At 45.5% G+C, this 25,554-nt stretch overlaps 1 protein-coding gene across 1 annotated transcript in view; it reads right to left on the bottom strand.

Moving 5' to 3' along the window:
• Positions 1–471: 471 nt before the first annotated feature.
• Positions 472–25,554, bottom strand: part of LOC138637780 (uncharacterized) — a 94,514-nt gene continuing 69,431 nt past the window's right edge. The window contains exon 8 of the mRNA XM_069726700.1: positions 472–493. Coding sequence (XP_069582801.1) covers positions 472–493 — 22 coding nt within the window. The remainder of the gene's footprint in view (positions 494–25,554) is intronic.

Raw genomic sequence — 25,554 nt, 5'->3', positions numbered from 1 at the left:
GATGTTCTACGTACAAATAAGATACTATACAAGTGGTTATTTCCCTTCGGTTTGGCTATATATGGAGGAAGTAAGCAAGTCATAATCCGCCATCCAGATGACCTCACCAAAGTTTGGTCCACGTTCAACATCGAGGCGGTTGCTGTCCCCTCTTGGCTACCCATGGACATGGTGCTAGATGTCCCTCCCAATCTCCGCCCTTTGCTGGACCAGGGAGAGTGGTCTCCAGTGGAAAACAGAAGAAGGCGTTCCAGCTCCATAAAATTTCAAATCTTTATTTATCCGTTAAAATACGAATAAGAACAACAAATCCTTGTCTGAGTGCGAATGCAGGAGTGCACATAACATGCGACGCGTTTCGATCGTTAACCGATCTTACTCAATGCATAGTTTCCTCAGAAATGCGGTGTCTCTTAAATGCTCAAAGACCAATTATACCGACAATTTTGATCACATGGCTATTAGTGCGGGTCACGAGGCAAAGAGACTGCACCTGCAGCAACAGAGGAATACACCTGAAACAAGGTAAATTACCTGGCAAAAATTATCTAAAACAATACATTAAACATACAATCTCAAATACAATGAGTATTCAACAGTAATGATACATTATTTCATTCTTGCGATTCAAACCAAGAGGATATCTGGTTTTCAGGTTATAGATCCAGAAAGCTTCTCTGGTTAGAAGCTGTCTTTTCACATCTCCACCCCGCTGAGATAATTTGACATGCTCTATACCCTGGATTGACATAGTGGATATTTTGCCTGCATGGTGCAAATTAAAATGTTTAGCAACAGCTGACACATTTCTGCTAGTGGTACTACTCTCTCCGCCCTTTGCTGGACCAGCGAGAGTGGTCTCCAGCCAAGTCTCCCAAAGAGAGCAAGGCTGGACCTAAGAAGAAACTCCCTCCTTGAGAAGATAGTGTAACTTTTTTTTTTTTTTGCCCCTTATTTTGGTTTGTTGATTAAATCCAATCTCTTTAACATGTTTTAGATCGGAGATAGATTCAAAAAAGTATAATAGGTCGATAAAGTTGTTTTTTTTTTTGTTTGTTTTTTTTTGCTTGTTTTTTTTTTTTTTTTTTTTTCTTCTCCACATAGCCTTTACTATAGATTCTGCTTTGGAATTTGTTAACAGGTAAAATTAATATACCGTTTGCCGCTTGTGCGCCTGCAATGGACTGTCCTGTCTGTCTTTGAGGAGGATGTTTCGTGCCCCAGCCTCCGCCATAGACGGGATCTGTATCGGTTATATGTTATACTCTTTCCCCCAAGTTTTTCTTGCTGTTATTGTATTGAAATTGTTTGCTCATCACACGTGTATAGATGTCACCCTAGTTCATTTTATAACTCATGTCCAGTAGTGTTCCAAATGCAGCCACCCTGGTGTTGGCTTCCTACAATGTGAAGGGCATGCGCTCCCCAAGGAAAAGGGGGCAACTGTTGAGATTCCTGCAGTCTAAAAATTCTAACATCACATTTTTCCAAGAAACTCATTTTAAAAAAGGTAGGACCCCAGATATGTCGAGAACCCAATTCCCCACATGGTATCATAATACTGGATCCACTGCTTCAAGAGGAGTTAGTATAGCATTCAAAAGAAATGTTCCCTTCACCTTGATAGACACTCTGTCAGATGCTGATGGGAGATATATAATGTTAAAAGGTTTATTAGCAAACACAAAAGTCACCCTTTGCAACATCTACGCCCCGAATCAGAACCAAATTGGCTGGTTGTGTCACGTTTTGAACACCCTAAACTATTTAAAGAAGGGATTATAATTCTGGGAGGCGATTTCAATATCACTTTCAATCCATTGATAGATTCTTCATCAGGAAAATCCTCTATTTCACAAAAAGCACTTAGGAAACTTCATATCAATCTACAATCTTTAAATTTAATTGACCCGTGGAGAACGCTGCACCCAACAACTAAAGATTTCACATTCTTCTCCTCACCTCATAACAATTACCACAGATTAGACTATTTTCTAATTCAATCCTGCCACCTCCAGTTGGTGAAATCTACAAAAATAGACGTCATATCCCTTTCAGACCATGCTCCGATCCTCTTAGAACTATATATTAAATCCCTTCCCCCTACTCCTTTTACTTGGACACTAAATGAAACTCTACTGGGATCTAATTCTTATGTGACTAAGTTCTCCACCTCGATCAATCTTTTCTTCAAAGAGAACTGTCTTCCGGGCACTCCCATGTCCCTGGTTTGGGAGACTCATAAGGCGGTATTGAGAGGAGAATTTATAGCTCTAGGCTCATATTTGAAAAAAGAAAGGTCCAAAGAGGTAATGGCTATTTTACATCAGATTGGCTCTGTGGAAAAGTTACACAAACGTTCTCAAGCAGATAAATATCAGACGGAACTCATCTCACTCAGAAGCTCACCGAAAGATCTTTTGAACATACATTCAGCTAAAGCTTATATGAGAAGCCAACAACAGTTTTACCTTCACGGCAATAGAGGAAGCAAACATATGACTTCTCTCCTGAGAAAACGCAGGGGACGTACTTTCATCACACAGCTGAAAGGTTCAAATGGCCTGGTTATCTCTGAGACCAAAGACATTGCTAATGAATTCAAATGCTTCTATGAGAATCTTTACAATTTAGATTTACGCTCACGCAAGCGTCGACCGATCTGAATGGCCAAAGACATAGACTCATTCAGACCAGCAGGCATAGGAAATCCCACCATGACATCCTTAAGGGCTTCAGATAGACCCTTTCTGAAAATAGCTGCCAGCGCACATTCATTCCATTGAGTGAGCACGGACCACTTTCTAAACTTCTGACAATAAATCTCTATCTCATTCCGACCCTGACACAGAGCAAGCAAATTTTTCTCTGCCTGATCCACTGAATTAGGTTCGTCGTACAGCAATCCGAGCGCTAGAAAAAACGCATCAATATTACATAATGCAGGATCTCCTGGCGCAAGGGAAAATGCCCAGTCTTGAGGGTCGCCACGTAATAAAGAAATAATGATCTTAACTTGTTGAACTGGGTCACCAGAGGAGCAGGGTTTCAAAGCCAGAAATAGTTTACAATTATTTTTAAAATTCAAAAACTTAGCTCTATCTCCAGAAAATAACTCAGGAATAGGAATTTTAGGTTCTAACATAGGATTCTGAACCACTAAATCTTGAATGTTCTGTACTCTTATAGTGAGATTATCCATCAAAGAGGACAGACCCTGAATGTCCATGTCCACACCTGTGTTCTGAACCACCCTGATGTAAAGGGGAAAAGAAAGACAGAACACAGTGCAAAGAAAAAAATGGTCTCAGAACTTCTCTTTTCCCTCTTTTGAGAAGCATTAGTAGTTTGGGCCTCCAGTACTGTTATGAACAGGTAATTCAGAACCACAATGGACCTTGAAGTTCAGAGCACACAAAGTGACCTGACATTTACCAAAAACATAGGACGAGCTCTGAGACGTGGAAACTCTGCTGACCGCAATCCCTAATCCTATCACACCACACTAGAGGTAGCCGTGGATTGCACCTAACGCTCCCGATGCAACTCGGCACAGCCTGAGAAACTAACTAGCCCTGAAGATAGAAAAATAAGCCTACCTTGCCTCAGAGAAATTCCCCAAAGGAAAAGGCAGCCCCCCACATATAATGACTGTGAGTAAAGATGAAATACAAACACAGAGATGAAATAGATTTAGCAAAGTGAGGCCCGACTTACTGAATAGACCGAGGATAGGAAAGATAACTTTGCGGTCAACACAAAAACCTACAAACAACCACGCAGAGGGGCAAAAAGACCCTCCGCACCGACTAACGGTACGGAGGTGCTCCCTCTGCGTCTCAGAGCTTCCAGCAAGCAAGAAAAACCAATATAGCAAGCTGGACAGAAAATATAGCAAACAAAAATAACACAAGCAGAACTTAGCTTATGCAGGATAGAAAGGCCACAGGAACGATCCAGGAGGAAGCAAGACCAATACTAGAACATTGACTGGAGGCCAGGATCAAAGCACCAGGTGGAGTTAAATAGAGCAGCACCTAACGACTTAACCTCATCACCTGAGGAAGGAAACTCAGAAGCCGCAGTACCACTCTCATCCACCAAAGGAAGCTCATAGACAGAACCAGCCGCAGTACCACTCACGACCACAGGAGGGAGCTTGGCCACAGAATTCACAACAAGCAGCACATGACAAGACGGGGCGCAGGATGGGAGCACATGACAGGATGGGGATGGAGGATGGAGCAGCACATGACAGGATGGGGATGCAGGTTGGAACAGCACATGACAGGATGGGGGCGCAAGATGGAGCAGCACATACCAGAATGGAGACCATATACCAATATAAATGCTCACCACCCGGGTGTAGAACGCGTACAATAGCTAGTATATATATGTGTATATATCTATCTATATATATAGAAGGATATACATTGCTCAAAAAAATAAAGGGAACACTTAACAGAATATAACTCCAAGTAAATGAAACTTCTGTGAAATCAAACTGTCCACTTAGGAAGCAGCACTGTTTGAAAATCAATTTCACATGCAAATAGAATAGACAACAGATGGAAATTATTGGGAACTATTAAGACACACTCAATAAAGGAGTGGTTCTGCAGGTGGGGACAACAGACCACATCTCAGTACCAATGCTTTTTGGATGATGTTTTGATCACTTTTGAATGATGGTTGTGCTTTTACACTTGTGGTAGCATGATACAGACTCTCACACAAGTGGCTCAGGTAGTGCAGCTCATCCAGGATGGCACATCAATGTGAGCTGTGGCAAGTAGGTTTGCTGTGTCTGTCAGTGTATTGTCCAGAGGCTGGAGTCGCTACCAGGAGGCAGGCTGTTATGATCCGGTGACCTTGGAGCCGCATGGAACTTTCTCTGGAGTAGGTGTAAACTGTACTGGCCGCAAATCCTGAACTTAACACCGCAACTAGAAGTAGCCGTGGGGTGTGCCTAACAAATCCTAGACACCTCGACACAGCCGGAGGACTAAATACCCCTATAGATGAAATAGGAATTCTACCTATTCTACCAAGAAGCAACGAAGAGTGGTGGTGGTGGGAGACTCACTACTGAGAGGCACAGAAGCAGCCATCTGCAGACCGGACATAACTGCAAGAGAAGTATGCTGCCTTCCAGGTGCGATGATCAAGGATGTGACCGATAGGATACCAAAGCTCTTCAGCTCCAAGGACGTCCACCCATTTCTTCTGATACATGTTGGCACCAATGACACGGCAAGGAAGGACCTACCGACAATCTGCAAAGACTTTGAAGAGTTGGGGAAGAAAGTAAAGGAACTGGATGCACAGGTAGTTTTTTCTTCTATCCTTCCAGTAGACGGGCATGGCACCAGGAGATGGAACAGGATCCTTGATGCAAACAACTGGCTAAGACGATGGTGCAGACAACAAGGATTCGGATTCCTGGACCACGGTGTGAATTACTTGTACGATGGACTCCTCGCCAGAGACGGACTACACCTCAACAAACCTGGGAAACACACATTCGCCAGAAGACTCGCTACACTCATCAGGAGGGCGTTAAACTAGAAGAAGAGGGGACGGGAAGAAAAACATTAGACTTGAACAAAGAAGATCCAGGAAAACATACTCAGAAGGGAGGTAAGAACATTTCTAAAACAATCCACAGCGAGGAGATTGGAACAAAACAAAATCCTCTAAACTGCATGCTCGCAAACGCCAGAAGCCTGACAAACAAGATGGAAGAACTAGAAGCAGAAATATCTACAGGTAACTTTGACATAGTGGGAATAACCGAGACATGGTTAGATGAAAGCTATGACTGGGCAGTTAACTTACAGGGTTACAGTCTGTTTAGAAAGGATCGTAAAAATCGGAGAGGAGGAGGGGTTTGTCTCTATGTAAAGTCTTGTCTAAAGTCCACTTTAAGGGAGGATATTAGCGAAGGAAATGAGGATGTCGAGTCCATATGGGTCGAAATTCATGGAGGGAAAAATGGTAACAAAATTCTCATTGGGGTCTGTTACAAACCCCCAAATATAACAGAAATCATGGAAAGTCTACTTCTAAAGCAGATAGATGAAGCTGCAACCCATAATGACGTCCTGGTTATGGGGGACTTTAACTATCCGGATATTAACTGGGAAACAGACACCTGTGAAACCCATAAAGGCAACAGGTTTCTGCTAATAACCAAGAAAAATTATCTTTCACAATTGGTGCAGAATCCAACCAGAGGAGCAGCACTTTTAGACCTAATACTATCTAATAGACCTGACAGAATAACAAATCTGCAGGTGGTCGGGCATCTAGGAAATAGCGACCACAATATTGTACAGTTTCACCTGTCTTTCACTAGGGGGACTTGTCAGGGAGTCACAAAAACACTGAACTTTAGGAAGGCAAAGTTTGACCAGCTTAGAGATGCCCTTAATCTGGTAGACTGGGACAATATCCTCAGAAATAAGAATACAGATAATAAATGGGAAATGTTTAAGAACATCCTAAATAGGCAGTGTAAGCGGTTTATACCTTGTGGGAATAAAAGGACTAGAAATAGGAAAAACCCAATATGGCTAAACAAAGAAGTAAGACAGGCAATTAACAGTAAAAAGAAAGCATTTGCACTACTAAAGCAGGATGGCACCATTGAAGCTCTAAAAAACTATAGGGAGAAAAATACTTTATCTAAAAAACTAATTAAAGCTGCCAAAAAGGAAACAGAGAAGCACATTGCTAAGGAGAGTAAAACTAATCCCAAACTGTTCTTCAACTATATCAATAGTAAAAGAATAAAAACTGAAAATGTAGGCCCCTTAAAAAATAGTGAGGAAAGAATGGTTGTAGATGACGAGGAAAAAGCTAACATATTAAACACCTTCTTCTCCACGGCATTCACGGTGGAAAATTAAATGCTAGGTGAAATCCCAAGAAACAATGAAAACCCTATATTAAGGGTCACCAATCTAACCCAAGAAGAGGTGCGAAACCGGCTAAATAAGATTAAAATAGATAAATCTCCGGGTCCGGATGGCATACACCCACGAGTACTAAGAGAACTAAGTAATGTAATAGATAAACCATTATTTCTTATTTTTAGGGACTCTATAGCGACAGGGTCTGTTCCGCAGGATTGGCGCATAGCAAATGTGGTGCCAATATTCAAAAAGGGCTCTAAAAGTGAACCTGGAAATTATAGGCCAGTAAGTCTAACCTCTATTGTTGGTAAAATATTTGAAGGGTTTCTGAGGGATGTTATTCTGGATTATCTCAATGAGAATAACTGTTTAACTCCATATCAGCATGGGTTTATGAGAAATCGCTCCTGTCAAACCAATCTAATCAGTTTTTATGAAGAGGTAAGCTATAGGCTGGACCACGGTGAGTCATTGGACGTGGTATATCTCGATTTTTCCAAAGCGTTTGATACCGTGCCGCACAAGAGGTTGGTACACAAAATGAGAATGCTTGGTCTGGGGGAAAATGTGTGTAAATGGGTTAGTAACTGGCTTAGTGATAGAAAGCAGAGGGTGGTTATAAATGGTATAGTCTCTAACTGGGTCGCTGTGACCAGTGGGGTACCGCAGGGGTCAGTATTGGGACCTGTTCTCTTCAACATATTCATTAATGATCTGGTAGAAGGTTTACACAGTAAAATATCGATATTTGCAGATGATACAAAACTATGTAAAGCAGTTAATACAAGAGAAGATAGTATTCTGCTACAGATGGATCTGGATAAGTTGGAAACTTGGGCTGAAAGGTGGCAGATGAGGTTTAACAATGATAAATGTAAGGTTATACACATGGGAAGAAGGAATCAATGTCACCATTACACACTGAATGGGAAACCACTGGGTAAATCTGACAGGGAGAAGGACTTGGGGATCCTAGTTAATGATAAACTTACCTGGAGCAGCCAGTGCCAGGCAGCAGCTGCCAAGGCAAACAGGATCATGGAGTGCATTAGAAGAGGTCTGGATACCCATGATGAGAGCATTATACTGCCTCTGTACAAATCCCTAGTTAGACCGCACATGGAGTACTGTGTCCAGTTTTGGGCACCGGTGCTCAGGAAGGATATAATGGAACTAGAGAGAGTACAAAGGAGGGCAACAAAATTAATAAAGGGGATGGGAGAACTACAATACCCAGATAGATTAGCGAAATTAGGATTATTTAGTCTAGAAAAAAGACGACTGAGGGGTGATCTAATAACCATGTATAAGTATATAAGGGGACAATACAAATATCTCGCTGAGGATCTGTTTATACCAAGGAAGGTGACGGGCACAAGGGGGCATTCTTTGCGTCTGGAGGAGAGAAGGTTTTTCCACCAACATAGAAGAGGATTCTTTACTGTTAGGGCAGTGAGAATCTGGAATTGCTTGCCTGAGGAGGTGGTGATGGCGAACTCAGTCGAGGGGTTCAAGAGAGGCCTGGATGTCTTCCTGGAGCAGAACAATATTGTATCATACAATTAGGTTCTGTAGAAGGACGTAGATCTGGGGATTTATTATGATGGAATATAGGCTGAACTGGATGGACAAATGTCTTTTTTCGGCCTTACTAACTATGTTACTATGTTACTATGTTACCTTGCCTCAGAGCAGAACCCCAAAGGATAGGCAGCCCCCCACAAATATTGACTGTGAGTAGTAGAGGAAAAGACACACGCAGGCAGGAAACAGGATTTAGCAAAAGAGGCCACTCTAGCTAAAATAGGAAAGGATAGGACAGAATACTAAGCGGTCAGTATTAAAATCCTTCCAAAAATATCCACAGCAGAAAATACAAAAAATTCCACCTTCTAACTAAAGATGTGGAGCGTATATCTGCAACTCCAGAGAATCCAACAAGCCAGAGAAAACACTGACACGTTCTAAGCTGGACAAGAGAAAACAAATGAATAGCACAGAATTATTAAGCACACAGCATGTGTGCCACAGAAACAAAAACCAGACACTTATCTTTGCTGAATTGGCAGCAAGGCAGGAGGAACCAGACAAAGATCCAAAACCTCCCAGAACCATGGACAACTGGCAAGGACTAATGAATCCTGCACACCTAAATACCCCAGTCAGAACTGTAATCAGCAGAAACACCTGACCAGGACTGCAACTCAGGGACAACTGCATTACCACCTACAACCACTGGAGGGAACCCAAAAGCAGAATTCACAACAGAACCTTCCCTCTTGAGGAGGGGTCACCGAACCCTCCCCAGGGCCTCCAGGATGATCAGGACGAGCCAGATGAAAGGCACGGACCAAATCAGCAGCATGGACATCAGAGGCAAAAACCCAAGAATTATCCTCCTGGCCATAACCCTTCCATTTGACAAGGTACTGAAGCCTCCGCCTCCAAAATCTTCTCAACCACATACTCGAACTCCCCATCAACCAACACAGGGGCCGGAGGATCAACAGAGGGAACAACGGGCACCACATATCTCTGCAATAAAGATCTATGGAAGACATTATGGATAGCAAAAGAAGCCGGAAGCGCCAATCGAAAAGACACCGGATTAATAATCTCAGAAATCCTATAAGGACCAATAAACCGAGGCTTAAACTTAGGGGAAGAAACCTTCATAGGAACATGACGGGAAGACAACCAGACCAGATCCCCAACCCGAAGCCGGGAACCAACACACCGACGACAGTTAGCAAAACGTTGAGCCTCCTCCTGAGACAACACCAATTGTCCACCACATGAGCCCAAATCTGCTGCAACCTGTCAACCACAGAATCCACACCAGGACAGTCAGAAGATTCAAACTGCCCAGAAGAAAAACGAGGATGAAAACCAAAATTACAAAAGAAAGGCGAAACCAAAGTAGCCGAACTAGCCCGATTATTAAGGGCAAACTCGGCCAATGGCAAGAAGGCCACCCAATCATCCTGATCAGCAGACACAAAGCATCTCAAATAAGTCTCCAAAGTCTGATTAGTTCGCTCGGTCTGGCCATTTGTCTGAGGATGAAATGCAGAAGAAAAAGACAAATCAATGCCCAGCCTAGCACAAAAGGCCTGCCAAAACCTAGAAACAAACTGGGAACCTCTGTCGGACACAATATTCTCCGGAATACCATGCAGACAAACCACATGCTGAAAAAACAACGGAACCAAATCTGAAGAGGAAGGCAATTTAGGCAAAGGCACCAAATGAACCATCTTAGAGAACCGGTCACAAACAACCCAGATAACAGACATCTTCTGGGAAACCGGAAGATCAGAAATAAAATCCATAGAAATATGCGTCCAGGGCCTCTCAGGGACTGGCAATGGCAAAAGCAACCCACTAGCACAGGAACAACAAGGCTTGGCCCGCGCACAAGTCCCACAGGACTGCACAAAAGAACGCACATCACGTGACAAAGAAGGCCACCAAAAGGACCTACCAACCAAATCTCTGGTACCAAAAATACCAGGATGACCAGCCAACACAGAACAGTGAACCTCAGAAATCACTCTACTAATCCATCTGTCAGGAACAAACAGTTTCCCCACTGGACAGCGGTCAGGTCTGTCAGCCTGAAATTTCTGAAGAACCCGTCGTAAATCAGGGGAAATGGCAGAAAGGACCACCCCTTCTTTCAGAATGCCGACCGGTTCAAGGACCTCAGGAGAATCAGGCAAAAAACTCCTAGAGAGGGCATCAGCCTTAATATTCTTAGAACCCGGAAGATACAAAACTACGAAATCAAAACGGGAAAAAAACAAGGACCATCGAGCCTGTCTAGGATTTAGCCGTTTGGCAGACTCGAGGTAAATCAGATTCTTATGATCGGTCAAGACCACAATACGGTGCTTAGCTCCCTCAAGCCAATGTCGCCACTCCTCAAACGCCCACTTCATAGCCAACAACTCCCGATTGCCGACATCATAATTGCGTTCAGCAGGCGAAAACTTACGGGAAAAGAAGTCACACGGTTTCATCAAGGAACCAACAGGATCCCTCTGAGACAAAACGGCCCCTGCCCCAATCTCAGAAGCGTCAATCTCAACCTGAAACGGAAGAGAAACATACGGTTGGCGCAACACCGGAGCAGAAGTAAATTGGCGTTTAAGCTCCTGAAAGGCAGAGACAGCCGCAGAGGACCAATTCGCCACATCAGCGCCTTTCTTCGTCAAATCGATCAAGGGTTTAACCACGCTAGAGAAGTTAGCAATGAAACGGCGATAAAAATTTGCAAAACCCAAAAATTTCTGAAGGCTCTTCACGGATGTGGGTTGAATCCAATCATGAATGGCCTGAACCTTAACCGGATCCATCTCCATAGATGAGGGAGAAAAAATGAAGCCCAAAAAAGAAACCTTCTGCACCCCAAAGAGACACTTAGACCCCTTCGCAAACAAAGCATTGTCACGAAGGATCTGAAATACCATCCTGACCTGTTGCACATGAGACTCCCAATCATCGGAAAAAATCAAAATATCGTCCAAATATACAATCAAGAATTTATCAATATAAGTCCGGAAAATATCATGCATGAAGGACTGAAAAACAGATGGAGCATTAGTGAGCCCGAATGGCATCACAAGATATTCAAAATGACCTTCGGGCGTATTAAACGCAGTTTTCCATTCATCACCCTGCTTAATACGAACAAGATTATATGCCCCCGAAGGTCAATCTTAGTAAACCAACTAGCCCCCTTAATCCTAGCAAACAAATCAGAAAGCAAAGGTAAAGGGTATTGAAACTTGACCGTGATCTTATTCAAGAGGCGATAATCAATACAGGGTCTCAAGGAGCCATCCTTCTTAGCAACAAAAAAAAATCCCGCTCCCAACGGTGAAGAAGATGGCTAAATATGCCCTTTCGACAAAGACTACTTAATATAGTTCCGCATGGCGGTATGTTCAGGCACAGACAGGTTGAAAAGTCGGCCCTTAGGAAACTTACAGCCTGGAATCAAGTCAATAGCACAATCACAGTCCCTGTGCGGTGGAAGGGAACTGGACTTGGGCTCATCGAATACATCCTGAAAATCAGACAAAAACTTAGGAATTTCAGAAGAGGAAGAAGAGGAGATTGACATCAAAGGAACATCATTATGAATCCCCTGACAACCCCAACAAGTCACAGACATAGACTTCCAGTCCAACACAGGATTATGTACCTGCAACCACGGAAAACCCAGCACGATAGCATCATGCAAATTATGCAATACCAGAAATCGACAATCTTCCTGATGGGCTGGCGCCATGCGCATGGTCACCTGGGTCCTAAACTGGGGCTTATTTTTTGCCAAAGGTGTAGCATCAATGCCCCTTAAAGGAATAGGGTTCTGCTAAGGCTGCAAGGGAAAACCACAACGCCTGGCATACTCAAAGTCCATTAAGTTCAAGGCGGCGCCTGAATCCACAAACGCCATGACAGAAAATGATGACAATGAGCAGATCAAGGACACAGATAACAGAAATTTAGGTTGTACAATACTGATGGTAAATGAACTGGCGATCCTCTTTGTCCGCTTAGGGCAGACAGAAATGACATGAGAAACGTCGCCACAATAATAACACAACCTATTCTGACGTCTGAAACCTTGTCGTTCCGTTCTAGACAGAATCCTATCACACTGCATTGGCTCAGGAATTTGCTCTGAGGACAACGCCACAGCGCGCACAGTTCTGCGCTCCCGCAAGCGCCGATCAATCTGAATGGCCAGAGACATAGAATCACTCAGACCGAAAGGCGTGGGAAACCCCACCATAACATCTTTAACGGATTCAGAAAGACCCTTTCTGAAAATTGCCGCTAAAGCATCATCATTCCATTTAGTCAACACAGACCATTTTCTAAATTTCTGACAATACAATTCTGCCGCCTCTTGACCCTGAGACAGGGCCAACAAGGTCTTCTCCGCTTGATCCACAGAATTAGGTTCATCATATAATAAACCTAAAGCCTGAAAAAAGGAGTCTACATTAAGAAAAGCCGGATTCCCAGATTCTAGGGAAAATGCCCAATCCTGTGGATCGCCACGCAGCAGGGAAATGATGATTTTAACCTGCTGAATAAAATCAACGGAGGATCGAGGTCTCAGAGCCAAAAACAGTTTACAGTTGTTTTTAAAACTCAAAATTTGGACCTGTCACCAAAAAACAAATCAGGAGTAGGAATCTTCGGCTCTAAAACAGGAGTCTGAACAATATAATCAGAAACAAAACAGAGTGCAGAAAAAAATGGCTCAACACCTTTCTTCCCTTCTTCTGAGATGCATTTAACTCATTATTCGCCAGTTGTACTGTTATGATCCGGTGACCTTGGAGCCGCATGGAACTTTCTCTGGAGTAGGTGTAAACTGTACTGACCGCAAATCCTGAACTTAACACCGCAACTAGAAGTAGCCGTGGGGTGTGCCTAACAAATCCTAGACACCTCGACACAGCCGGAGGACTAAATACCCCTATAGATGGAAATAGGAATTCTACCTTGCCTCAGAGCAGAACCCCAAAGGATAGGCAGCCCCCACAAATATTGACTGTGAGTAGTAGAGGAAAAGACACACGCAGGCAGGAAACAGGATTTAGCAAAAGAGGCCACTCTAGCTAAAATAGGAAAGGATAGGACAGAATACTAAGCGGTCAGTATTAAAATCCTTCCAAAAATATCCACAGCAGAAAATACAAAAAATTCCACCATCTAACTAAAGATGTGGAGCGTATATCTGCAACTCCAGAGAATCCAGCAAGCCAGAGAAAATACTGACACAGCTGGACAAGAGAAAACAAATGAATAGCACAGAATTATTAAGCACACAGCATATGTGCCACAGAAACAAAAACCAGACACTTATCTTTGCTGAATTGGCAGCAAGGCAGGAGGAACCAGACAAAGATCCAAAACCTCCCAGAACCATGGACAACTGGCAAGGACTAATGAATCCTGCACACCTAAATACCCCAGTCAGAACTGCAATCAGCAGAAACACCTGACCAGGACTGCAACTCAGGGACAACTGCATTACCACCTACAACCACTGGAGGGAACCCAAAAGCAGAATTCACAACAGCAGGACAGTACACCAGGAGACATGGAGGGGGTTGTAGGAGGGCAACAACTCAGCGGCAGGATTGCTACCTCAGCCTTTGCGCAAGGAGGAACAGGAGGAGCACTGCCGGAGCCATGCAAATTGACCTCCAGCAGGCCACAAATGTGCATGTGTCTGCACAAATGGTTAGAAACCGACTCCATGAGCATAATCTGAGCGCCCGACGTCCACAGATGGGGGTTGTGCTCACAGCCCAACAGCATGCAGGACGCTTGGCATTTGGCACAGAACACCAGGATTGGCAAATTCGCCACTGTCGCCCTGTGCTCTTCCCAGATGAAAGCAGGTTCACAATGAGCACATGTGACAGATCTGACAGAGTCTGGAGACGCCGTGGAGAGCGATCTGCAACATCCTTCAGCATGACTGGTTTGGCAGTGGGTCAGTAATGGTGTGGGGTGGCATTTCTTTGGAGGGCCGCATAGCCCTCCGTGTGCTCACCAGAGGTAGCCTGACTGCCATTAGGTACCGAAATGAGATCCTCAGACCCCTTGTGAGACCATATGTTGGTGCAGTTGGCCCTGTGTTCCTCCTAATGCAGGACAATGCCAGACCTCATGTGGCTGGACTGTGTCAGCAGTTCCTGCAAGATGAAGGCATTGAAGCTATGGACTGGCCCGCTCATTCCCCTGACGTGAATCCGATTGAACACATCTGGAACATCATGTCTCGCACCATCCACCAACGTCACATTGCACCACAGACTGTCCAGGAGTTGGCGGATGCTTTAGTCCAGGTCTGGGAGGAGATCCCTCAAGAGACCATCCGCTGCTTCTTCAGGAGCATGCCCAGGCATTGTAGGGAGGTCTTACAGGCACGTGGAATCCACACATGCTACTGAGCATCATTTCCTTGTCTTGAGGCATTTCCACTGAAGTTGGATCAGCCTGTAACTTCATTTTACACTTTGATTTTAAGCATCATTCCAACTCCAGACCTCCGTGGGATATTAGTTGTGATTTACGTTGATCATTTTTAGGTTTTATTGTTCTCAACACATTCCACTATGTAATGAATAAAGATTTACAACTCTAGTTCACACACTGGCAGACACAGACAGAAAAGGTCCCCTGTGCAAGAACAATACATGGGCCCTTTGCAGCCCAGAATCTCCTAAAAATGCAAAATTGTACCTTCTTTGGAGTTATAAATGGGCCCTCTCACATCTTGGGACCCTGTATGGCTGCACAGGTTGCACCAATGATTTGTGCGCCCCTGTTTCCCTGGGACTTTCTTCTTTGCCTCTTTTTTACTTCTATTCCTACATTTAATGAATCCTTCTTTGGGAACCTGCAATAATGTGTTTGTCTCCCTCGGGTGTCTTATTTCTGAACATATACCTGGTTATTCTCTGAACTCTGGTATTTAGTAACTACACAATGTGACTACACTTATGGATTTATACTCTCATATGAGCTATACTGTGATAGAGATCACTATTTGTGCATAATCTTACATATGTCTATAATATTGCCAATGCATTTCTGCGCCATTTACTTTTGTACGACTTAATCAATTTTAGATATGTCTGGATTCCTGATGTTATGCTGTACAATTTAGCCTGACCAAGTGTTTCACATATATGACTGTTATTATTCTTTTTGTTATCCATTTCTTACATTTTCTTGGTTTCTATTCCTTTATGTTGAACCTTTAGTATGATGAAAGTGTAAGTTATTCACCAAAAGGTTTTTTTTTCGTGCATATTCCTAAATAAATCACAACTCAAATTAATTGGGGGAAGAGTCACAGAGACTGAATAATTTATATTTATTGGGTGGCTGTTAAATATACTTATTTTGTATATTCATTTATTCAGGACTCTTTACTAGATGCTATACTCTAAAGAAAATGTCACGGTGCTTCTTATAAAAAAAATTTAGTCGTTTATTTGATTGTCCACCAAAAAGGCTCATTGCAGCAAAACATAAAATAGTGAAATAGTTATGAAGAGATTGTTCATTTGTCCATATCAAAGTTTGTTCCCCATCTTTCCTGGGATCCTGAATGGTAGTTTGCGTCTGTCTCTGTCAAAAGCATGGCTGAATAAAGAAGCGCGTGGTTAACTCACATACCATCTGTTCAGCGTATAACCTGTGGTTTGTGTAGAGTGTGTGTGAAGTGTGCGCCCCTTCCTGTGGGTCATGTGCTATATATGTCCCACAGAGCACGTGTTCTCTCTATATGGTGTTAATGTCTAACCTGAGCTAAATATACAGAAATAACATATGTAATGTCAGCTAAACCTTCCACATGGCAATGTGCTCAGTGTAGAATTGAGTATAAGAATAAATCAATAACCAATCTATATATATAATTGTCTAAGGTCCACTTCTGTCTGTTTGTCTGATTGTCTGTCTGTTTGTCACGGAAATCCCGCATCGCTGATTGGTCGCGCCCAGCCAGCCGCGACCAATCAGCGACAGGCACAATCCAGCCACGAATTGGCCCCTCCCTACTCCCCTCCAGTCAGTGCCCCCTCCATACTCCCCTCCAGTCAGCACCCACATAGCATTTTAGCAGTCCGTTAAACGGACTGCATTGCACCGCGGCATAACTCCGTTAACGCTGCCATTAACCCTGTAAGTGTGACCAACTTTTTACTATTGATGCTGCCTATGCAGCATGTTAAAAATAATAATAAAAAAAAAATCATTATATTCTCACCTTCCGGCGTCCGCGGCAGCCTTTCCCGCTCCTCGCGAAGCTCCGGTTCCAAGAATGCATTGCGGCAATGGCCCCAGATGACGTAGCTGGATCCGGGGGCCGCCGGAAGGTGAGTATATAACTATTTTTTATTTTAATTATTTTTTTAACAGGGATATGGTGCCCATATTGCTATATACTACGTGGGCTGTGTTATATACTATGTGGACTGTGTTATATACTACGTGGGCTGTGTTATATACTGCGTGGGCTGTGTAATATACTGTGTGGGCGGTGTTATATACTGCGTGGGCAATGTTATATACTAAGTTGCTTGTTATATACTACGCGGGCTGTGCTATATACTATGTGGCTGTTCAATATACTACATGGCTGTGCTATATACTACGTGGCTGTGTTATATACTACGTGGGCTGTGTTATATACTGCGTGGGCTGTGCTATATACTACGTGGGCTGTGAGACTCTTTCGCCTGGGGGTCCTCAAAAACCTGGAGCCGGCCCTGGCTTCACTGATTGGTCACAGGGGGTACATAGCAGGGGGCAGAGGGATCACAGGGGGCACATAGATCACAGGGGGCACAAAGCTGGTAGCCACAGAAATCACAGGGGGCACATAGCTGGGGGTACAGGGATCACATGGAGACACATAGCTGTGATGCACAGAGATCATAGGGGGGCACATAGCTGGGGCCAGAGAGATCACAGAGGGCACAGAGCTCACATTGGGACACATAGCTGAGGGTCACAGAGATCACGGGTGGCCATATAGATGGGAGCAGAGAGATCACAGGGGGCATATAGTTGGGGGGCACAGAGATAATATTGGTGCACACAGCTGGGGGGCCACAGAGATCACAGGGGTACAGACCACCAGCAGAAAGGCACATAGCTGCGGGCACAGAAACTACCAACACACAAAGAGCTGCCAGCACAGAGATTGGTATGGGCTTTCTGGTAACAGCTCCTCTTCCGGGAGGACGGGAGCACATTGGGCGCTAACCCCACCCACCCTGATGACGTCATCACTCATGTGCAAGTGGTGTTCTGTACTAAACGCTGCGTACCATGCACTTGGGGGTTAAAGGGACAGCAGCTGGCAGGATGCGACTGCCGCCCGAGCATTGTCAAAACGATGCATGCGGACGCTTCCCAATACATCCGCATGGCCTGCGTACCCAATGTTAAAGATAGGTACGCAGGACGCATACAGATGTAGGCGGAGCTGAATGGGAGAGGTACCGCAGTGGGCGGGGCTTAGCGGAGGAAGTATGCAACCCTCCGCAGCTCTGCCCAACGCAAATGTGAAACCAGCCTAAGTGAATTTTGGATTGCAGTTTGGGAACTCGGTCTCTAAAAGGCTTGCCATCAATGCTCTAGGCTGTAAAATCCTTCCCTGCTCTCATCTTATAGTCACAGTAGTCCCTTCTACATATCATTGTCCACATGGACATTCCAACAGATACCCAATGCAGCTGATGTGACAGGTGGGTGCTGTTTATAGATGCTCTCCCATCTATATTTTTTAAATGACTGCAAATGTATTAAATGTGTGTATATGTGCATGTAATATAGTGAGTGTGCTAATTAACTCACCTGCAGCCGCTCTCTCCGGAGTCCAGCGCATTCTGCTCCTCTTCTGTGTGATGTCACCACTGTTCAGACACTTGGGGTCACACTGTGCTCAGCGTGATCCTGAAGTGGCTTCTAGGCCAGGGTCCCACTAGCGTATGGCATCTGATACAAGAGCATCAGATGCGATATGCTAATGACACTTGGCTGTAGCTCTGCTGTGAGTGGTGCTCCAATCTGAGTGTCTGTGCTCTGTTCTCCTATCCACTGTGCTCTTAACCGCTGTGCTCCGATCCGCTGTGCTCCAATCTGAGTGTCTGTTCGCTTTGCTCCTAACCAGGGGCGGATTATAACAGGGTCAATCTGGGCGGCAGCCCAGGGCCCAGTGTTGTGGGGGGGCCCTGGGCTACCGCTCAGATTGCCCGCCGCCATCTGGGCATTACTGCCCTGAATGGCGTATGGGCCCGGTGGGCAGAGGGCGCTGCGGCAGTTTCACCTATTGACGTGTGGGCGCGCGCCCGCACGTCAATAGTTAACAACAGCCACGAGCCAATTGGAGGCTGGCAGCTGAAGTCGGCCGCAGGCGCAGCGCACACGTTGCTGGGGTCTGATGTCATTGTCAGTCGCTGGCGAGTGCGCGCTGCTGGAGGGAGCTCGCCGCTGGAGCGCACAGGTCAGGTGAGGAGAACTCGGGTTTTTGGTTTTTTTTGCTAACAGCAATCCGGGGGACCCGGGCGGGCCAGAATGCTGGACACTGTCTGTGGGCAATATGCTGGACACACTGGGGCAGATTGCTGGTGGACACACTGTCTGGGGGCAATGCTGGAGACACTGGGGCAGATTGCTGGACACACTGTCTGGGGGCAATGCTGGACACACAGGGGCAAATTGCTGGACACACTGTCTGGGGACAATGCTGGACACACTGGGGCAGATTGCTGGACACACTGTCTGGGGGCAATGCTGGACAAACTGGGGCAGATTGCTGGACACACTGGGGCAGATTGCTGGTGGACACACTGTCTCGGGGCAATGCTGGACACACTGGGGCAGATTGCTGGACACACTGTCTGGGGGCAATACTGGACACACTGGGGTAGATTGCTGGACACACTGTCTGGGGGCAATGCTGGACATACTGGGGCAGATTGCTGGAAACACTGGGGGCAATGCTGGGCACACTGGGGCAGATTGCTGGTGGACACACTGTCTGGGGGCAATGCTGGACACACTGGGGCAGATTGCTGGACACACTGGGGCAGATTGCTGGACACTGGGGCAATATGCTGGACATACTGGGGCAGATTGCTGGACACACTGGAGGTAATATGCTGGACAAACTGGGGCAGATTGCTGGACACACTGTCTGGGGGCAATGCTGGACACACTGGGGCAGATTTCTGGACACACTGGGGGCAATGCTGGACACACTAGGGCAGATTGCTGGACACACTGTCTGGGGGCAATGCTGGACACCCTGGGGCAGATTGCTGGACACTGGGGCAACATGCTGGACATACTGGGGCAGATTGCTGGACACACTGAGGGTAATATGCTGGACACACTGGGGGTAATATGCTGGACACACTGGGGCAGATTGCTGGTCACACTGGGGGCAGGACTGGAGGCATGGGCAGAATGTAGATACGGGGCATGATTGGAGACACAGGGCAGAAAGAAAGACCTGGGGCAGGATGGATACGATGGAGACAGATGGGGCAGGATGGGGAGATCATATGGGGTAGAAGGGATACTCATGAGGGCATGATGCGAGAACATATGGCTGGAGCCAGGAATGAGATAAACGGGGCCAGGATGGGGAATATTATTACCATAGGGGCTAATTAAGGGATATTATTACTGCAGTGATGTATTTATTTCATTTTTTGAGTATACTGTTTTAAATGGGGGGGGGGGGGGGCGGTCCTGTTACTGTGCAGAGTGACACTATATCGCCTTTTTTTCTTCATGTGGTGTAATGTAGAAGTTGTGAAAAATTAAGTAATGTGTTCTGCAAGCGGGGCTTGAGATAACTGTGTTATTTCCCTTCAGAAACGAGTCCTGGCTGGAAGAAATGATGGCGGTCTGTGCTGGATGAAAGATGAAAGACTTCACCTAGAGACGTCACTGGTGAGTCAGTGTTACCTATACACTGACACTATACACTGTATACTATATACAGAGGTCCTGTGTACAATGACACCAGTGATCACTGTATTACCTATACATTATATACAGAGCTCCTGTGTATAATACCACCAGTGATCTCTGGATTACCTCTACACAGACACTGCATACTAAGTACAGATCTCCTGTGAATACTGGCACTTATCGTGATAGTATTGTGGGGGTTTTTTTTATTACTGATCAGTATTGTAGTATTCAGTCACTATGTGGTGGTAATATGTGGTCTGTAAATGGTGTTGTGGTATTTGTCCCTTGTATGTGCTATTTGGTCACCAAGTGGTGGTAATATGTGGTCTTGACATGGTGCGGTGGTATTTGTTCCTTGTGTGTGATATTATTCGATCACTGTGGTTGTAATTTGTGGTCTGGTCATGGTGCGGTGGTATTTGTTCCTTGTATGTGATATTGGTCATATTAAAAATTGAAAAATAAATCAAAATATACCTAAATTGTATTGCATATTTTAACAAATATTTAATAGTTTACAGTAGAGTAGGGCCCGGCCATTTTTCTGGAATAATCTGGTTCAGGTATATCATGACCCCCGTCACATGACCTCCGTCACATGACCCCGTCACATGACCGGGGGGCCCACAGTGTCTGAACAGCCCGGGCCCTGACTACCCTTAATCCACCCCTGATCCTAACCGTTGTGCTCCAGTCAGCTGTGCTCCGATACGCTGTGCTCCTATCCCCTGTGCTCCTATCCCCTGTGATCCTAACCGCTGTGCTCCGATCCGAGTGGTTGTGCGCTGTGCTCCTATCTGCTGTGCTCTGATGTGCTGTGTTCCTATCACTGTGTTTCTATTACTGTGCTTCCATCTGCTGTGCTCCTATCCGCTGTGCTCCTATCCCCTGTGATCCTAACCGATGTGTTCCGATCGGTTGTGCTCTTATCTGCTGTGCTCCTATCCGAGTGGGTGTGCGCTGTGCTCCTATCTGCTGTGCTCCTATCTGCTGTGCTCCTATCTACTGAGCTCCTATCTGCTGTGCTCCTATCCGCTGTGCTTCTATCCTCTGTGCTCCGATCTGCTGGCAGCAGAGAAAATCGCAGCATGGTCATGGAGGAAGCAGAGAAATTAGTTTCTCCATCTCCTCTGCTGTTGGCGCTGGTGGAAATCGCACTGCACTCGGGTGATATCCGAGTGCAGTGCAATGTTTCACACGCAGCCATAGACCTATATGTGTGCGTGCGATCCGAATTCAGCATGCAGCGATTTTTTTTTATTGTGTCCGATTGCGATCCAATCGGAGCAAGAAAAAAGGGAAATGAGAAGAGAACTATAGGATTAAATTGGTCAGAATGTAATCTGATTGTTAAAGGGAACCTGTCACCCCGTTTTTTCAGTACGAGATAAAAATACTGTTAAATAGGGCCTGAGCTGTGCGTTACTTTAGTGTATTTTGTGTACCCTGATTCCCCACCTATGCTGCCGAAATAACTTACCAAAGTCACCGTTTTCACCTGTCAATCAGGCTGGTCAGGTCATATGGGCGTGGCGACATCGCTGTTTCTTCCCCCAGATCTTGCATATATTTCCGTTGGTGGCGTAGTGGTTTGCGCATGCCCATCTTCTGAATCCACTGGGCAGGAGAAGAAAAAACGCGTGATCTGTGCTATTTCCGTGGTGATCCGTGGGGGCGGCCATCTTCCTGAGGCCGCGCGTGCGCATATGGGGTCCTCTGCTGCCCGGGGCTTCAAGAAAATGGCCATGGGATGCCGCGCGTGCGCAGATGGAGATCGCGGTGGCCATTTTCCTGATGTCGAGTTCGCATCTCGGCTTCAGGAAAATGGCCGCCGCGATCTCCATCTGCGCACGCGCGGCATCCCGCGGCCATTTTCCTGAAGCCCCGGGCAGCAGAGGACTCCATATGCGCACGCGCGGCCTCAGGAAGATGGCCGCCCCCACAGATCACCAGGGAAATAGCGCAGATCACGCGTTTTTTCTTCTCCTGCCCAGTGGATTCAGAAGATGGGCATGCGCAAACCACTACGCCATCAACGGAAATATATGCAAGATCTGGGGGAAGAAACAGCGATGTCGCCACGCCCATATGACCTGACCAGCCTGATTGACAGGCGAAAACTGCGACTTTGGTAAGGTATTTCGGCAGCATAGGTGGGGAATCAGGGTACACAAAATACACTATAGTAACGCACAGCTCAGGCCCTATTTGACAGTATTTTTATCTCGTACTGAAAAAACGGGGTGACAAGTTCCCTTTAATCGTATTGCATTCATCCTATTTAATCGCAAGTAGGAATGAGCCCTTACAGTGTAAGTCTATGGAGCAGCATAGCTAGGCCCCATGGGCTTCTATTGTAAGAGAGACTCCCGACTCGTACATAGAGTATAGAGAGGGCCGGCTAGTCGCAATAGTGGTGACGTCACTGAGAAGAGTAGCAGAATGGGCTGGACACTCACTGGAGAAAGCAGCGGTAGGTGAGTGTATTAATACACTTGCACTACATTACATGGATATTTATATATATACATATATATATATATATATATATACATACATACATATATATTTATATACATATATATATATATGGAGCGCCCGCTAGAGCCGTGGGGTACTCAGGCTGGGTCGACGGTTCTTAAAGGGATGTGTCATGGCAGCAGTGACTCCGTGGCTCTGGGCATCCAATAAAAGTGTCAATGAAATGAAAGGGGAATAAAGTTTATAGGGGATTTGTTCATGACACCACCTGTGGTACTCGGCTAGGGATGGCCGACGCTGCTTAAGGCTACTTTCACATTTACGTCGGGACTGGGCCGTCACAAAGCGTCGGCGCGACGTACCGACGTATGTTTGTGAGTTTATGCATAAACGCGAGCAGCGGACACAGTATTTCAACACGTCCGCTGCCCATTCTAAAGTTCCGGGGAGGAGAGAGAGATCTCCGCCCGGGCATGCGCAGTTAAAAATGCAGGATGCAACGTACGAAAAAACGTTCCCTTGAACGTTTTTTCAAAACGACGGGCTGCCAAAACCCAACGCATCCAGTGGACGACACATGCAACGTATGGCCATACATCACAATGCGTCGCTAATGCAAGTCTATGGTGCAAAAACACATCCTGCGGGCAACTTTACATGATGCGTTTTTTCTCCAAAATGACGCATTGTGACAGTTCCAAAACAATGGAAATGTGAAAGTAGCCTCAAGAGTCCGCTGTGACTGATGGTGATGCAGCAGAGTTGTTACAGCTCTCCACAGGTAGAGCTTAGCCCCAGGGCAGTGATGGTGTTACATGTGATGATGGATATTGTGATGCAGGGCAGGTGACGCAGTAATAATTCAGAGGACACAGCAGGGTGCAGTTCCCACACTTTTACTCACGGTTTGAAGTGCAGGCCGGGGCACTAGTTACAGATGACAATGGAGGTCCGGGGAGCCTGGAAGCAACTTAGGATTCAATAAGGCTACGTTCACATTAGCGTCACGTCGCTGTTGCGTCGGCGACGCAGCGGCGACGCGCCCCTACGTTCAACATAGGGGACGCGTGCGTCTTTTTGCACGCGTTTTCCGACACGTGCGTCGTTTTAGACGCTAGCGTCGGACACAAGAAAACGCTACAAGTTGCATTTTTCTTGCGTCCGATTTCGTCAAAAAACACTAGCGGCGCAACGCTAGTGTGAACGTAGCCTAAGGTTGGTTTCACACTTGCGTTTTGATCTGCATACGTTTTTAACGCGTTTCAAACGCATGCAAAAACGCATGTAAACACGTGTCAACGCTGCGTTTTTTGCTGCATGCGTTAACGCATGCGTCTTAAAAAACGCAGCGTTTACACATGTTTACATGCATTTTTGCATGCGTTTGCATTTTTTTGGCACAATTCCAAAAATATCACAGGAGCCAAACAAAGATAACCTGACACCACCAATGGGAATAGAGAGGGCGTATATGATGGGCTATATATATATATATATATATATATATATATACCCTAGGGCTGCTGAAATGTTAACAGCTTGCTACTGTTTCCTGTGTCATGATGGATCTTAGCATGGAGAGTTTTTATTTCAACCTGGATTTCAGCTTCAAGATTTTTCTGGCCTGTGCTTTTGCTTGGGAGCAAGACCGAAACCGCGAAAGATGGAGAAGGAGACAACGTAGGTGTTTTTGGAGGCACCCCATAATAGAAGTGCGTGAGAGCCGTGGAGCCTATCACACGCTCTATGCCGAGCTGAATGCCAACCCGGAGAAATTCCAGGAGTACACGAGAATGTCGCAAGAATCGTTCCGGGATTTGCTGTCTCGTGTATAAGGAGCCATACGGCGGCAGGACACCCAGCTCCGTAGAGCGATTCCATCCGAGGAACGTCTGCTGGTGACATTAAGGTACGTTCAAAATCTAAACCAATGACAGTCCCTATTTTGTTTATTCTGACAAGTTTTTTTTGTGTTTTCCTCTTTTTTTTTTTCTTTTTAACCACACCATAAAAAGAGTAGATTGTAATGTTGTTTTTTTGTTTGTGTTTTTCTTCTAGATTTCTTGCCACAGGGGAGAGTTTATCTTCCCTCCACTTCCAATACCGGCTTGGAATATCCACCCTGTCCGGAATAGTTGTGAACACCTGTCGGGCTTTATGGAATGTACTCCGTGAGGAGTTTATACCAGTACCCACCGTGGACATGTGGCGCGAAATTGCAGATAAATTTTTGAATGTGTGTGATTTCCCCAACTGTTTAGGGGCGGTGGATGGAAAGCACATCCGCATTATCAAACCTGCCAGAACAGGATCGGAGTTTTTCAACTACAAAAATATTTTTCTGTAGTGCTCATGGCAATAGCTGATGCAGACTGTCGCTTCATTTCCGTGGACATTGGAGCTTTGGCCGTGGCAATGATTCCCAGACTTTCAAGAGCTCGGATATGGGCCGTCGTGTATATGGCAACAATTTTAATTTTCCTCCTCCACAGCCTCTCCCCAACACTCAAGGCCCACCGCTGCCATTTGTTATGGTTGCGGATGAGGCCTTCCAGATGTGTGAAAATCTGCTGAAGCCATATTCCAGTCGGGACTTGAACCACACTAGAAGGATCTTCAA

Source organism: Ranitomeya imitator, chromosome 5 (assembly GCF_032444005.1).
Source record: "Ranitomeya imitator isolate aRanImi1 chromosome 5, aRanImi1.pri, whole genome shotgun sequence".
Classification (NCBI taxonomy): domain Eukaryota; kingdom Metazoa; phylum Chordata; class Amphibia; order Anura; family Dendrobatidae; genus Ranitomeya; species Ranitomeya imitator.
Note: the sequence above shows the minus strand (reverse complement) of the source record. Positions and strands in the feature narration are given on the sequence as shown.